Source organism: Tyto alba, unplaced genomic scaffold (genome assembly GCF_018691265.1).
Source record: "Tyto alba isolate M040663 unplaced genomic scaffold, T.alba_DEE_v4.0 Super-Scaffold_27, whole genome shotgun sequence".
Lineage (NCBI taxonomy): Eukaryota > Metazoa > Chordata > Aves > Strigiformes > Tytonidae > Tyto > Tyto alba.
The window spans coordinates 17,602,210-17,618,598 of NW_024881301.1; the positions used below are offsets into that span (position 1 = coordinate 17,602,210).

The window sequence follows — 16,389 nt, forward strand, 5'->3', positions numbered from 1 at the left end:
TTTAGGATCTTCTAGAAAGGTGACTTCAAGTTCCTGTGAATCTCTCAGGGTACAAATGTTTATCATAAGACATCGGATAGGGAAAATCTTCAAGGAAGCAAATGTTTTTTATTTTTTTTTTTTCCTAAGTGGGGGCATAAGCTTTCTTCTTCTTCTCATCCTCTTATCTTTTTGACCACATAACAAATTTTTTTTAACTGTTGGTTCCTTCAGAGGAGTCCTTTCCGGTTTTTGCTCTTGTTCTTAAGGTTGATGATTGTTCTATATTTTATTTGGGTTTTTTTTTTTTGAAAAAAAAAAAAAAAAACTTTTATACAGTCATAATATAGAAAAGCAGACAGTTATTTATCTTCCCTTCCCTTCCCTTCCCTTCCCTTCCCTTCCCTTCCCTTCCCTTCCCTTCCCTTCCCTTCCCTTCCCTTCCCTTCCCTTCCCTTCCCTTCCCTTCCCTTCCCTTCCCTTCCCTTCCCTTCCCTTCCCTTCCCTTCCCTTCCCTTCCCTTCCCTTCCCTTCCCTTCCCTTCCCTTCCCTTCCCTTCCCTTCCCTTCCCTTCCCTTCCCCTCCCTTCCCTTCCCGATGTCTTTGATATAGCTATGTCAAAACCCCCCCAAGAAAGAAAAAAATTAGATATGAAAAAAGTGGAATAAAAAAAAAGCTTAGCAAAGAAAAGTTTATTACATATAAGTTAAGTAACTATTCTACATCTGTTCTTCAACCAGTGTTCAGTTGTCATCCTAGATACAAGTAAAATGGTTTTAGGATACAGGAAAATACCAAGAAACCTAATAGAAAAACAAACAAACAAACAAACAAACAAACAACAACAAAAAACCCCAACACAATTACATTTATGTGTGGGTTGCTGAGTGATGGACATATGAGGCAGGAATTATTGATGAGGAGTAGGAGAACTGAGAAATGGACCAGGTGCTGAGAGCCACTAACACGTACAACGCTGAGTGCCATATGGAGTACTACACTAAATGATAGCACCAATGTCTAGTAGAGAAAAGAAAGACTAAGTTAACATACTAACATTAGTGAAAAGTTGTTAGCTACACAATCATAGATTAATACAAAAGGATCTATTTAGCCTACTGGAAAGAATCATAAAGGAGAAGGGTAGGCAAGAAATGTATTTGCAAGATAACTCACTGAAGAGGTAAAATTAGGGATTTCATTTGTTGTTGAAGTTCATTTTGTTCTAGAGGGATAAAAATCTGGGGAAATAGGAAAACTGATTTTCAAAGTTTCTGTTGGTTTGGCTTGTTTTTAATATTACCAAAGTTTTAGGCAAGTATAATCCCACAATAAGAATATTTACATCTTTTTTTTTTGTGAGAAGTCTTGGTAAGACTCTTATATGTGTAATAGAACACTAGATTTTCCCTTTATTCTTTACTTCTTACAGGTGCAAGGGTACTAATGGTCTTGGTAGTTCCAGAATACTATTTTGTTGTGAAATAGCAATGTTTTCGATGAATTAGGCTGTATTTTGCCAACAAGTCTATTATGATACCACAGAGAGCAAATTTTAGTAAAACATACGCAGCTTTAAAAAGTAGATTTGCCTAATGCACTACTCATAAAATAGGGACATTTTCTGTTTGGTAAATTTTCAATTTGATTAGTCTTTTAAAACCTTAAAGTTTGCAAAGAGATGGTTTAAATTATTTCAAAGAAGTTAAAACTTTTTTAGGAATTTTTTTTGTATTTTCAGTATTTTTGATACTTCCCCCCCGCTCCCATCCCGCTTTAAAAGTGTTTAGTTAGTTAATTATTAAAAAAAAAAAAAAATTAAACCACACTTTCAAAAATCACTGAGATAAAGCAGTCTGGTTGCCAAGACAAAGTTCATTTTTCCTTCATACAAAATAACATAAACTCTCAGGTGTTTATTTTTTAATTGCAAATGTTCAGTGAGTAGAGGAATGAGTCATGCTTCATTGGCATCAAACCCAGAATTCAGAATTTGATTAACTTCAATTCTCTCTAGCAGTGGGAAGATAGACTTTCACAGTATCATTACTCTTGCCTCTACCTTTCTGCTCTGATTGTGGAGGGAAACATACAGTACAGTTTTAAAAGATGAAGATGGAATCAAAAATTCATATCTCTATTTGATATTAACGATTACATAACCAATAGAAATACTGAGGGTCTTATTTGATTATATGGCCCTTCTTGTTAACATCAACTAATGTTTCTGAGATGTTAACTGCCGGGGTTTTTTTTCTGTCAACCTGTTGACTTACCCAGCAAACAAAACTAGAACTTCTTCTTCAACTTGTATACATGCGGGGCTGTGGACGAACGACACGCCGAGACAGGTTCAATGTGGAAGATAGAGCATCAATCAACGTGTGTCTTTATTGGTCCAGGGTACATATATTTATACAGACAATGATAATTATTATGCCTACTAGTCACTAGCTGATTGGCTTAAGCTCTAAAGGTCGTATTCGCACGGTCCACCTACTTGCAGTTAGCTTACAGCCCAAGCTTCTCATAACACTAAGTTTCTCATGCTACTATTTCTGATTCCTGTTGACTTGTTTTCGATACACGACAGTACCGTAACACAATGTTTCTCAGACCACCGTTATCATAACACTGGGTTTCTCAGACCACAATTCCTAATTCCCCTTAACCTGTTTTCGACACACCACGGTACACAGGGCTGAAGCGTCCTTGACATTCCTCCTGTATCAGCAGCTGTGAGCAGCTGCAGGCAAACCCTAGTGAGGCTCAGCATCAGCAGCTAGAGCAGGCTCTGATCATACAATTGCTCGGTGGGCTCAGGACCCTTGTCTCTGAGCCATTCTCCAACAATTCCCCCTTTTTCTTTTTGTATGAGCAGAGCCTGCGCTAACGTTCGTTCAAAGATTTTCTTAATACATGACAAGGCACAACTCAGGCATGCAGGCTTACAATCTACTGGCTAAAGGCACAGGACCCTTGTCTCTGAGCCATTCTCCAACATATACAGTTTGGTATACATGAGCCAGAAATGTGCTCTTGCCACAAAGAAAGCTAACAGTATCTTGGGCTGCATTAGGAGGAGTGTTGCCAGCACATCGAGGATGGTGATCCTTCCCCTCTACTCAGCACTGGTGTGGCCACACCTGGAGCGCTGGGTCCAGTTCTGGGCTCCCAGTACAGGAGAGACTTGAACCGGCTGAATAGACTCCAGTGAAGTGTCACAATGATGAGGGGACTGGAGGATCCCTCCTATGAGGAAAGGCTGAGAGTTCTGAGACATTCTAACCTGGAGATGAGAAGGCTCATTCATTATATACTCATCAGTGAGTATAATCTCTACACCTGAAGGGTTTAGAGAAGATAGAGCCGGGCTCTTTTCAGTGGTGCCCAGTGACAGGACCAGAGGCAATGGGCACAAACTGAAACACAGAACATCCCCTCTGAAAATCAGGAAACACTATTTTACTGTGAAGGTGACTGAGCACTGGCACAGGTTGCCCAGGGTGGCTGCTGAGTCTTCCACCTACCTTGGAGATATTCAAAAGCCATCTGGGCACGGTCCCAGGCAACTGGTTCTCGGTGATCCTGTTTGAGCAGGGGGATTGGACCAAATGACCTACAGAGATCCAATCCAACCTCAATCATTCTGTGATTCTCTGAAATTTGCTGCTTCCTCAGATATGATGATGAGACTGAGTGCTAAAGCTCAGCTACTTTTTTTTTTCTCTTATTTTTTCTGTTATTTTGCCCAGTAAAATTATTTTCGTAGCTTCTGTATAAATTCCCCTTTTCCTCAGAATATTATGACTAAACCAGTATTATTTCCAAGAAAACCTTCAGTTCTTGTAAGACAAAGCATTTCAAGGCAAAAGATAGATAGATAGATAGATAGATAGATAGATAGATAGATAGATAGATAGATAGATAGATAGATAGATAGATAGATAGATAGATAGATAGATAGATAGATATTTTTTTTTTTTAACTGGCAGAAATATTTTGGCTACCCATGTTAAACCATTAAAGGATTTGACAAGGAAAGAGATATCTCCCAGTATCTCATGATATTTTGAAATAGGTCAATTTCTGTGGAAAGATGTATATGAGAGGAATAAGAATGCTGTGTGAAACTGTGAATGGCTTAAAAAAACCTTTCTTTAAAAAAAGAAAGTAAAAGATAGGGAGTTTGGAAGAGGCAATTCATGTAACTCTACCTGTTGCATTGAAGTTATAAGAAGTTCTGTACTGTCTAGGAAGGCAGTATGGTTTCAGAAACAAAAGAATGTTAAAATGTGTTCAAAACAAAGCCCTTTTTCTCCTGCATGGAGACTTTTTCTTCACTCACCTTGCATTTTGTTCAACCAAATCACTTGTCTGGGTACAGAAAAGCGGCACATCAGAATTTGGCGGTGTTTTCATTGTCTCCTTCAGACATTAAATTCCCACCAGCAAATAAAATAAAATTCTATTGTTCAATTTGTGCTGACAGTATTCCTAAGGGTCTGAATGATCTTGCATAAAAATTGTTCTGTCAATATATTAAAAAAATAGATTTAATGTACTGATCAACAAGAGAACCCATAAAGTCATCTTTATAGATGGTTAGATATGAGTCCCCAGTTGTCTATAGTTATATTTTGAACAAAAATTACTGTGAAAGTTATGTAGCTTTAGAAGGAATGGAAGTTTTTTGGATCTATTATCAAATCTAACAGCATTGCAGGATCTTTCAGTAATCATCACAGTGGTATCTGTGTTTTTCAGCCCTTCTCTTTCCCTTCAAGCAAAATATAGAGAAATAAATGGGCTGTTGCAAAGGTCTGAAATTCATGGCTAAAATTAAAATTATAAGGGATTAGGAACCCAGTGGCAAGGCAAATGTTGCACCTGTGTCCAAAAAAAAAGGCTAGAAAATCAACCTGGGTAACTACAGGTCTGGCAGGCTCACTTCAGCCCATGGGAAGAACCATGAAGTGTGTCCTCTTAAAACATATTTGTGGGCATGTATAGGAGAAGATAGTAACTGGGAAGAGGCAGTGTGGATTTACCAAGGGTAAATCATGCCTTACTAATCTGATAGCCAGCTATGATTTGAGATGAGGAGAGAGCAGTGGATGTTGTTTGGTACTCAAGTTTAGCGAGACTTTTGACGTTGTCTCCCATATGCAGGTTGGGACATTATCATCTAGGTGGGTGGATGTCTAGATGATGAAAAGCTGGTCGGCTAGTCAGACCCAGAAGGTCATGGTTAATAGGTCACAGTCTACCTGGATGTCAGTAGCAAATGTAGAACTGCTGGGGTCTGTACTGGGACCTCTCTTGGTTAGTATCGTTATCAGGAACCGGGAGGAGGTAATGGAGCATGCACTCACCAACTGTGCAGCTATCAAATTGGAAAGGATCGGTTGCTATGGTTTCTGTAGTCAGGCTACCTTCCAGACACTTGAACAAGCTGGAGAAGTGGGCTGACAGGGACATTGTGAAAATTAATAAAGACAAGTGCCAGGTGCTGGCCCTGAGACAGAGGAGCCCCTGCAATGGCACAGACATGGGAGCAGCCCTGTGGGAAGGGCCCTGGGACATGGTGCCTCAGCCAGCAAAGATGGCCAACAGCTTCCATGGGCTGCACGAACAGGACCATGGCCAGACAATACAGGGAGTGATTGTCCCCCTCTGTTCAGTACTTGTTAGACTGTATGTAGAGTACCGCATCCAGTTTGGCCCACCTATTGCAGCAAATATATTGACAAGCTGGAGTGAGTTTTGTAAAAGGTGGTCAAGGTAGACCCCATAGCAGCCTTCAGTTCTGGTCTCAGGTTTGTCATCAGCACCTACACATTCCACTTCATGGTTTGTCATTGGATTGTCAATGACTTTCAGTACTCATCTGCTCTCAATCTTTTTTGCAATGTCTTTGCCCCAGCATGTTCCAATTTTTATGGTACCATATAAAATCTCTGTCTCTTAAAAACATTCTTTCCAGCATATGAAAAGGAATGCTAGAGCTGTACAAAGGGAACATAAGAATTAGAAAACAAAACAAAAAAACCCACCCGCATTCAGTCCATTTTTTCCCTAGTCATAGATGGCCAAACTCGCATGGATGACATTTTTAAGAAATTAATTCTGCCTGAGGCAGATGTCCTGCCTGGAAAAGCTAACTATAGACAGATAAAGTTTGCCCAGATTTCCTAGAAACTGAGAAAAGATTTTACAATGTGAAGTGTTAAGCAGTTTAATATAGTCTGTGCTACAAGCTTTGGTTATAATAACATATTTTTCTTCCATTTGTGTTAATTGTAGTTATCTACTTGCATCAAAGGAAAATGAAAATAAATTGAAGTGGTTATGCTGTAAATTTGCTACAAGAGTATTTTTTTGTTGATAAGCTTTTCTAATATTTTGAAAATAAAATAAAATAAAATCATGAGTTCTTATAAGGATGACAATTACACTTTAAAGACAGATGAGGATCTATCCTTATAAATGTAGTGATACTAAATGGCATGATAATTGACTTCCCTTAACTAATAAGACACTGCTGTTCCTACATTTGGCTATGTATTCGATGTAGATTCTGAAACTAATCAAAGTTGTACAAATATAGAAATTGAAAAATATGTTATAAAATAACCACAAGACTGCTTTGGTTATTGCAATAACTATGTTTCCAAGTAGTACTTTATTAGAGAAACAGACTGTTCACTTTTTGATACATTACATTGTATATAAAGCTTTGCAAATTTAGACCCTACCTATTTATGTGGTTTTGTCGATTAAAAAACTTATAAATGTAAATATACTTTCGGGGGGAGGGGGGAAGAAATAGATTATAGTAAAAATCGAGTAGTTCTAGTTAATATTTTTGCTTGGACTATTTATACACTGGCCTAAAATACTTTTCTTCATTTTAAGGTAACTGAGCTGCACAATATCAAAAACATAACTAGATTGCCTCGAGAGACAAAGAAGCATGCAGTGGCAATTATCTTTCATGATGAGACGTCAAAGACATTTGCGTGTGAGTCAGGTAAGAAATCGGTACTGGATCTCTAGCTTGAAGAAATCAAGTTAAAAGACAAAGTCTTGCTCAGGTGAATTAACTTAAAATGCCAGATAGAAATCCTTAGATTAAAGAAATTTGTTGTAAACAAGAACTTTGGAGTTTGAGGTTTAGGTTTTTTGACTTTTGATAGGGTGTTTTTTAATATACTTTGGGAGGTGTTGTGGGTGTTACAAAGCTCTTTATTCCGTTACTTGTCTTTGGCGAAATACAAATGGTCTGAAGACTGGAGATTTTCAGCTAAATTTGTAAAACTGAGTAAAAATTACCTATGGGATGTTATTAAGTCAAGATGTGAAGCATGCTTTTTTTTTACCAAGTTTTGCTATAGGCACTTACTTCTTACAAAACTAATAATTATCATGCCATTGCAAAGAAGAGGTAAATACCAGCTAAAACCTCGGGATATTGTAAAGCTGGATGTCAAGCAGTCTGCAGTTTGAACAGCTACATGGTATAATGAATGAATTAAGCTGAGAACAGACTTGGGCATCATGGTATATAATGACAGGTAGTTACTTGTGAGACAGAACACTGCGCTATTAAAATGCTGTGTTTTATTGTTTGAAAATGCAATTGTACACGTCTATGTCCTATTCTACCTGAAAAAAAGGTTTGTAAAAGAATAAGAATTTTTTAATAATAGAATTTCTATTTGTTTAGTGATGTATTTGAAATTGTGCATTTTAAAATTATATCTTAATATTATCATATAAACACTGCATGGTGTACAATCTAAATTAAATACAGTGAAACAAAATTCAAGAAACGTGGAAGAGGTAGGTTAAAAGTGTGTAAGGTCATTAATTACACAGGTGTTTGGATCAAGTACTGCAAACATTGTTATGTGCATCACATCACAAAAGATGGGTTGACAGAGTTTTATTTGTTCATTAATTTAAATTTAAAAACACAAACATAGAAAATCTGTCTTTCTAGGATCAGTTTAACAAATTGTAAGTAGTACACACTAAAGACTTTAATTTCTAATGTGTAGAATTAATAATGACTCTATATCATTAATAATAATTGAATAAAACAACTTTAATTGTATTTCCACAGCACTTAAATCAGGTCTATGTAAACTTTTCTGTTTGCCTACACATGCATTCCCCTTGTTCTCTAATGAAAGATCTTATTCCTTCCCTAGAATTACTATGGTGCAGGTATATTTGAAAAGAGTGACAGCAAGTCATAACTTCAGGATTCTTTCACTAAAGAAGGGGAAAACCTAAGGAAGTTCAGCATGTCTGGCCCATTCATCCCTTTCTTCTGTAACAAACATGATGCAACTCCTTAACCTTGAACCCAGTTGTGTATATGAGACCAAACACCTTAAGGTGCTAACAAGATGCCAGTACAAGAGGGCTATGCTATATGCAAAGGTGTGTTTTGTGTGGATGGAGCCTTCAGTGAAGTGACAAACCAGTAGAGAGCTTGTGGGCAGAGATCAAAGGACAAACCAATACTGGTGATACTGTAGTAGTTGTCTGCTGTAGACCTCATCAACAAGAGAAGGCAGAAGCAGCATTCTTAAGGCAAGTAGAAAAAACCTCACAGTCCCAGGTGTTGGTACTCTTGGGTGACTTTAACCATAACAATATCTACTGGAAGGCCAGTATGTCTGGTCACAAGCAATCCAGATTTCTGGAACAAGTTGAAGACAATTTCTTGATATAGATGATCAATAATGACATGAGGGGAGTTGCTCGGTTCAGGAACATGCTTGACAGGATCCTGTGGCAAATTGACTTCTGATTCAGCTCAAACACAAAAAGGGAAACATACAGAAGCAGGGACAGACGATGTGGGAGGGTTAGAGAGTCATTATCCATGTATATAGGAATGGAGCCAGGAAAGCTCCACCTCAGTTGGAGCTGAAACTAGCCAGGGACATGAAGGACAAGAAAGGTTTCTTAAAGTACATCAACAGCAAAAGGAAGACTGAGCAAGTGTGGTCTCATTGCTTAGTGAGACAGTGAACCTAGTGACGGGCATGAGAAAGGTACCTAATGACTTCTTTATACCTTGGTTTTCACTCTCAAGCCTTGTCCTCCTTCCAGGTCTCTGAGCCTCTTTGCAGTCGGTGGAAGTGAGGTAGTACCCACAGCAGAGCAAGGCAGAGTCAGGCATCACTTAAATCACTCAGATATCATACACAAGTTTGTAGAACTAGATCATGAAGAATGACAAGGAGGATCCCAATAACTATAGGCCAGTCAGCCTCACCTCAGTCCCTGAAAACATTGTTGGAGGAAATCATGTGTAAACATGAAAGACAACAAGGTGAATGGGAGTAGCTAAAACATTTTCCATATGCAAATTATGCTTTCTTTGATGAGGTGTCTGGTATTGTGGGCAAGGGAAAAACAGTGGCTGTCATATACCTTGATTTTAATGGCCTTTGACAGCCTCCCATTAGCCTCCTCCACAGCCCCCAAATTGGTGGGACATGGGATTCATAATGGCCCTATAAAGTAGGTAGAAATTAGACTCGGCTTAAAGAGTTGTCATTAATGGTGCAAAGCCAAGCTCGTAGCCAGTAAGTAGTGGGTCCCTCAGGAATCAGTGCTGTGACCAATACTGTTCAATGCTTCATTTGCAACTCGGATGATGAGATGGAGAGTATTCTCAGCAAGTTTGCAGGTGGCACCTGTTTTAGCTACTCCCATTCACCTTGTTGTCTTTCATGTTTACACATGATTTCCTCCAACAATGTTTTCAGGGACTGAGGTGAGGCTGACTGGCCTATAGTTATTGGGATCCTCCTTGTCATTCTTCATGATCTAGTTCTACAAACTTGTGTATGATATCTGAGTGATTTAAGTGATGCCTGACTCTGCCTTGCTCTGCTGTGGGTACTACCTGCTGTCAGAGGGACCTGGACAGGCTGGAGAAATGGGCTGACAGAAACCTTAAGAAGTTCAGCAAGAGCAAATGAAAGGTTTTGCCCCTGGGATGGAGTAATCCCAGGCAAAAAGGCAGGCTGGGGGGCCAACTATCTGAGAAGCAGCTCTGCAAAAAGGCCCTGGTGTCCTAGTAGACAGCAAGCTGAATATATCCTGGAATGCATTAGTAAGAATTTTGGCAGCACATATAGGGAAGCAATCCTTCCCTTTTATTCAGCACCTATAAAACCACATCTGGAGTATAGTGTCCAGTTTTGTGCTCTCAGCCTAAGAACATTGACATACAGGAGTGAACCCAGCAGAGGACCACCAAGTGTCAGTGTCAGCAGCACATGGTATATGAAGAGAGACTGAGAGCTGGGCCTGTTCAGCCTGGAGAAGAAACAACTTCAGAGGATCTTATTGCTCCCTACAGCTACCTCATCTGAGAATACAGAGCAGATGGAGTTATAGAGGTGTCAGATTTCTTGCTGTTTCTGAAATACTACAAATCTTAGCTGTGGGTATAGTGCAGTTTCAATCAGTTTGCCTTTCTCCATACCTTCAATCTATGTAAACAGTAGAAACTGCATCATCTCCATCAGATGAGACAGATACACTGCTTTGTTTCATTAAAATCTGACTCTCTTGAACCTCAAATCTTCTGTGTGTTCTGAACTAGGAAGATATGGTCTAAAAACAATTTATTTCGCAGCTCGTTTTCACAACTGAGTTCTGTCTTCCCACAAGGAACTATTACCATTTTTACTGCTGCTGAAATGTGCCAAGTACTTTGCTTTCCTTTATGAAACTTATTGAAGTTAAGGAATATTTAGAGTTCTGCTTGTTATTTGAAATGTTTTCTTCTCAGATCTCTTAAAAACTGTGTAGTGGCAGTGGTTTCTATGGGACAGTGCCTAGACTTTCAACAGCCTCATGGTGTATAGTGGTCTACACACAATGGGATTTTATGTTTTTTGGCAATATTTTGGAAAATCAGGCCACTTCTTTGGTTAACACAGTAATTTCCCTTACTGCAATGGAGTCTCTAAATATACAGAAGCAGATACTTTGTTTCCTATCATCTTGACCTCCAGACGCAGATGGAAGGACAGTAACACTGAACCCATTGCAAAAGGACTGGTGAGCACAGAGTCAATAATTTCTTGGAAAGGAGGAGGAAGTAATGCTCAAATCTGAGTTGTTTTTATGTGGGGACTGAACAATATGAGGTAGGGATTTTGTCAGAGTTGTACCAGGAAATGTTTTAAAATAACTGTATTATTTTTCTTTTGACAGTATGAGCTGATATCTTTTTCTCTGTGCAGTCTAAAAGTCTATGTGATGAGAAGCAGCGCATTTTTCTGGGATTTAGATTTTTTAATTATGTAATTAAGCACAGTTAAATGGTATACTGTTTTAAAATAGGTCTCTAAACACACAGAACACTTCAGACCTTCCCAAAAAGCCTGAGACTTGTGATGCCAGCCCACTGGTTCTGCTGACTGGGAGCTTATGTTTTTTTCCTAAGCTCCTGAGGCTTCTAGGCCCTCAGCTTGCTTATTGTCTTCAAGGCAGCTACTGGCAAGTCTGTGCTATGGATGGGCTGTAGCCCTGATATTCCCGTTAGGATTTCAACAAAATAGTTATCTGAGGAGCATATAATTTCTGGTAATCTTCATTTGCTGGTGAAAACATTCTGTAGAAAAAGAAATAAAATCCTCCATATGTCTTTGTTATCATCTAGCTGTTCTCATCACCACCACCAGTGCTCCCAGTGTCTACAACAGCTGTAGAAATCTGTTTAATTCTGAAACTCTATCGGAATAGTTTGAAGAGCAAACCAGTCTCAGATATTACAGTTCCCTGGTTAAAACCATGGGCTAGTAAGTCTTTAAAGAAGAATTATCCCTCTTCAGGGAGAGAAGGAAGCTGCTTGCTGTCACTATATCACTTTCTGACATCTGTTCTAGGGGGCAGAGACTTGTGACTTGGGCGATTAGCAAGCAACATTTTTAAATTGTCTGTTACCATCAGAATTGTTTCAGTGGAAGTAAACTAATGAGAAGTCACAGCTGATTAAATAACAAGAAAACCAGTCTATAACTCAGTGAACTTAAGACAGACTCTAAAGAGTGAGAATTCTTCTTCAGACCACTGGAAATTTTTGCCACCTTAGCAAGGATCATGCTACGGTCTCAATTTTAGTCTCTCTGAAAATCATATGAAAGTTATTGCCATTAAGGGAATGTTAATAATTTTTTTTATCAACAATCATGAAATTCTGAGTTGCTTTAGAAACAGGGAAATGCAAACCTCTCAGTTTGCTAACACATTGAGACAATTAAAATTAAATGTTGCCAAATATATAAACAGATTAAGTGGAAGGACAGAATATTGTGAAGAAAAAAATGAAGCAGTCTGGAGGAATTGAGTATATTTACTCCATCATAATAAAGATTAAAAGGATATTACTGTTGTCTTTTAAATACATGAGGGAGAAAAAAAAGAAAGTTTTTAACATATAAAGTGACCTTATCACAAGAACAAATATAGAATATATGCCCAGTATCAGTCTATGTTGCTATGGCCTTTCAAGTTGCAGGAGCAACATAGACTGACAATTTAGAGGAAAATTTCTAGGAGTTAAAACAGTGAGGTTCCACACAGCCTCACAGCAATCCTTCTCTGTTCCCATGTGGGTTTTTTTCTGCACTCCACAGTGTACTATCAAGCAAATGGAGAAAATCTTTTAACTCTGGATGCTAGCTACTGGATTTGAGGTGCTGTCTTTCCCTAATACTTTTTTTTTTTTTTTTTTTTTTAAAAAAAAGTTGTTGGAATGTGTTTTGTTTGTTTTTTGTTTTGTTTTGTTGTTGTTGTTGTGATTTTTATTCAGGTAAGTGTGCTGTTAGCTTTTGTATAGATGTAGTTATGCTCAGATACATGTATCCATTGAGAAGCTCCTCTTCCTGCAAGCCTAATGTCTGTAATGTGGCAGTAACCCCAGTGTCTGCACTGAGACAGATGTTCTGAAATGCCTTGTAAACTCTCTCTAAAGTTGTAGATATGATGCAGAGAGCAATGGTGGCTATGCAGGACCAGCAAGAAAATTAAATTGTCAGATATGAATACTGATTAAAGCTAGAAGTTTATGGTGCTATTATCAAAGTTGCTAGCATGATGAGGATTGTGCCTGATTCATAGCTAGCTTTCAAGGAGTGAAGTTTCTGGGTTGTACTAGGTCAGTGACACACCATATGGATCATGGTTTTTACTTTAGCAATGCCAGGAAAATATTAAGTGATAGGAGTCCATGGCTCTTTTAGGCTCAGTGGGCCCACCAGCACAGGTTGGTATAAAATTTATTTTGATTTCTAAACAATAGAATATGAGGAAAATTGATGAACTTGTAAAGCTACTGATAAAATAAAATTGAGGGAGTTTCCAATAATATGGATTCAGAGACAAGAGTGACAAAATAAATCAGTGATTTCAGTATAGAATGAGATGTAACATGAGAAGAATAAAAGGGATAAAATGGCAGAGAAATCTTAAAACTGCAACTGTGACACAAATGCAGACATCCCCCAAAATACTGATATTTGTCTGATTTCTCTTCAGTACAATGTCCCATTCTGTATAGAAGTAAATGAATTGACAGGCTTTATTTCTTTCCAGACATGTATGAACTGCAGTTCTAGAGTCTTTGCAAACAAGAAACATCTTCATTATTTTTAAGAGGTTATACTTTGGCATTTCCTTAAAACTTGTACTGTTCAATTCCTGGAGAAAATAGAATTGGGTTATTACAAGAAGTCAATCAGCTACTCCACTTGAAACTTCTGTTCTGGGGTTTTATCCATCATTACACTATATTGATGAAGTTTAACTGATATTAATATTCTTGAGGTTGTTTTGGGTCAGACCACAATTTTATTTTCTTGAATGTCTTGATGCTGTGGTGGTTACCTTGATAAAACTCTTTTATATATCTATAAGATAAGCAGTGGTTTTCTTCTATGTCCTTGTGCTTTCAACTTTTTCTGAGTGCCGTCAAACTGTGATAAGTAAGTCTTGATATAACTGCAAAAAAAGTTTTACTTTGTTGAAAATTAAAGACAGTTGGTGTCAAGTGGCAATATGTTCAGCAATGTGGTTTTTTTAGTTCTGTACATATTTTTCCTTTTAAACCTGATTTCACCATTTGTTGGTGTTGCTTTCTTTTCTTAAAAAAAAAAAAAAAATCACTGCTATCATTTGAAAAGCCACAAATTCATTTTTATACTGAAAAAGCTTTTAGGCTATTGCCAAATTATTACTGATTATGGTCTGGGCTTTTTCTACTTGATAGTTTTCACAAGCAAAAATATTCCATGCTTGAAGAGTTTGACAGATGTCAGTAGAATATTAGATGTAATTCATATCACTATATCCTTTGACAGCTAAGAAGCCTGGAGGTTTTGGATTAAAATTACAGTGAAACATTGAGGCTTTGAAATGAAGCATTAATGATCGTACCTGCTGTTATTACTAACAGTACAAATGGATACATAAGCTTTAAAAACAACCAGATTCAGGTTCCCATTTTGACTGTTAGTTTTGTGAGTTTGAAGCTCCATGATCATGGAGGTCATGGAAATGACTGTTTTGGTACTGGAAAGAGGGATACAAAGTTCACCTTTTGTATGCATTAAAAATAATCCTATATAGTTTTAAATATTCTGAAAGATGGTATGTGTCTCTGTTAAAGTGACAGGGATTCCTGTATGAAAATTTATGACTGTCTTTTCTACTTTCTGTTTGTGATTATTTTTTTTTAAATACCGAATGGGGGTTTACTTCTCTGTAAAGCATATGGTTCATTAGAGGTCAAGTGCATGTTCTCTCTTCCACACATGCCACAATATTTTGAGATCCCAAAAAAGAATGAAAATATGGACATTACATGAAGTTAAAGATGATGCTCTGGATTCTTGCATTCTCTCTTTTTTGTCATAATATTTGAAACATTATCCACTTTAAGGGCAAAGTTCAGTCTGAGTCATGGTTATAAATGATATCGTCTAAGATTAATAATTAGAATGGATATTCTTTTGTTTTGGGCAAATATTTCCTTTTTCATTAATAATGACTTTTCTTTCCTATTTTTTATCATATCTACCTATAAATATGCATCTTTATTCTGACTTTAAAATTTATAATTCATAAATATTTAAATTTTTGCTCTCATTTCTCATAGCTGGTTGACTTTCTGTTTGTCCTAATTGTTCTATGGTTGTCTATCTGAACTACATTGTTACAATTTTCTGACACACATTGGTAATATCTACAAATAACAAATGGAAGGAATGCAGAAAATATCACCCCATCTTTGGGACAAAGCCGTTGATGGGACATGTACTACACTTTTATTTTCCATCCTTTTCAGTCACTTTTAGGTTATTAACTGAGTGCAAACTTAGTTCTAAAATTAATTAGAATTTTTAAAAGATATTTTGGGAAGACAAACTTTTTTTTTTTTTGGAGAATTGCCAGCTGCTAAATTTGAAAAACAATAGACACACAAAGTGGTCATTATTCCTTGAGCACTTCTCCAAGGCAGGTCCCTGAGCTGAGAATGCTGCTTCATACTCAGTTTGTAGGGCAAATGAGAGGCAGCAAAGAAACAAGGTTGACTTCCAGCCTGGCAGAAACATGCACAGGGGCTGTGACAAGAGGAGTAGGAAAGCTGTAAGATTTCTAAACGTGGAAATTGGAAAAAGTAAACTTGCTCTGGGACTGCAGTATAGGAAACCCTAAATTTAAGGCTTCAAAGATCAAAACATTTGGAGGCTGAAATTTTTTCTTTCTTTAAGTTTCATTACATAGTTGTGTATATTGCAGATATAAATAAGCATTCAGTTGCCCTTGCTGTTCACGTGCTGTAAACTTGTCTGGACACCCTTTACTGATGTTTGACATAGCGGATCTAGGTAAGTAGAGAAGTCCTGTATTATTCTTTCTTCCTGGACAAATATATTGAAGTGTAGATGCTGTAAGTGCTGTCCTTATAACAGTTTTATTCAAAGGGATTGAAATATATATGAAATATATATGAAATATGAACTGTTCCCATAGGAACAAAAGTCAAACAAGTTAGCTAAGGTAATAGTGAATCATCCATTTTAGAGTGTGTGTAGGACTCCTCGAGAGTAAAAGAGTAGAAAAATTCTTCCTGCCTGCAGAAGCTGAGCAACTTCAGAAGACAAACAGAAGAGAGCAAGGAGATTTTGGCTTCATCTGGTAGATGGTGCAAGATCAGTGGAATACTGCTTTTAGAGAGACTAGGAGAAATACACGAATCTCAGAACCTCTGCCCTAGAAGTTCAGCACACAGTTACCTCTCCCAGTAAGCACAGAGTGGAGACAGATTAGTGATGGTGAAGTCCAGGATGTCAGGCAGAGAGGTATGAA

At 37.6% G+C, this 16,389-nt stretch overlaps 1 protein-coding gene across 1 annotated transcript in view; it reads left to right on the top strand.

Moving 5' to 3' along the window:
- Positions 1 to 16,389, top strand: part of DOK6 (docking protein 6) — a 267,461-nt gene that overhangs the window by 113,902 nt on the left and 137,170 nt on the right. Inside the window, exon 3 of the mRNA XM_042797926.1 lies at positions 6,898 to 7,012. Coding sequence (XP_042653860.1) covers positions 6,898 to 7,012 — 115 coding nt within the window. The remainder of the gene's footprint in view (positions 1 to 6,897; positions 7,013 to 16,389) is intronic.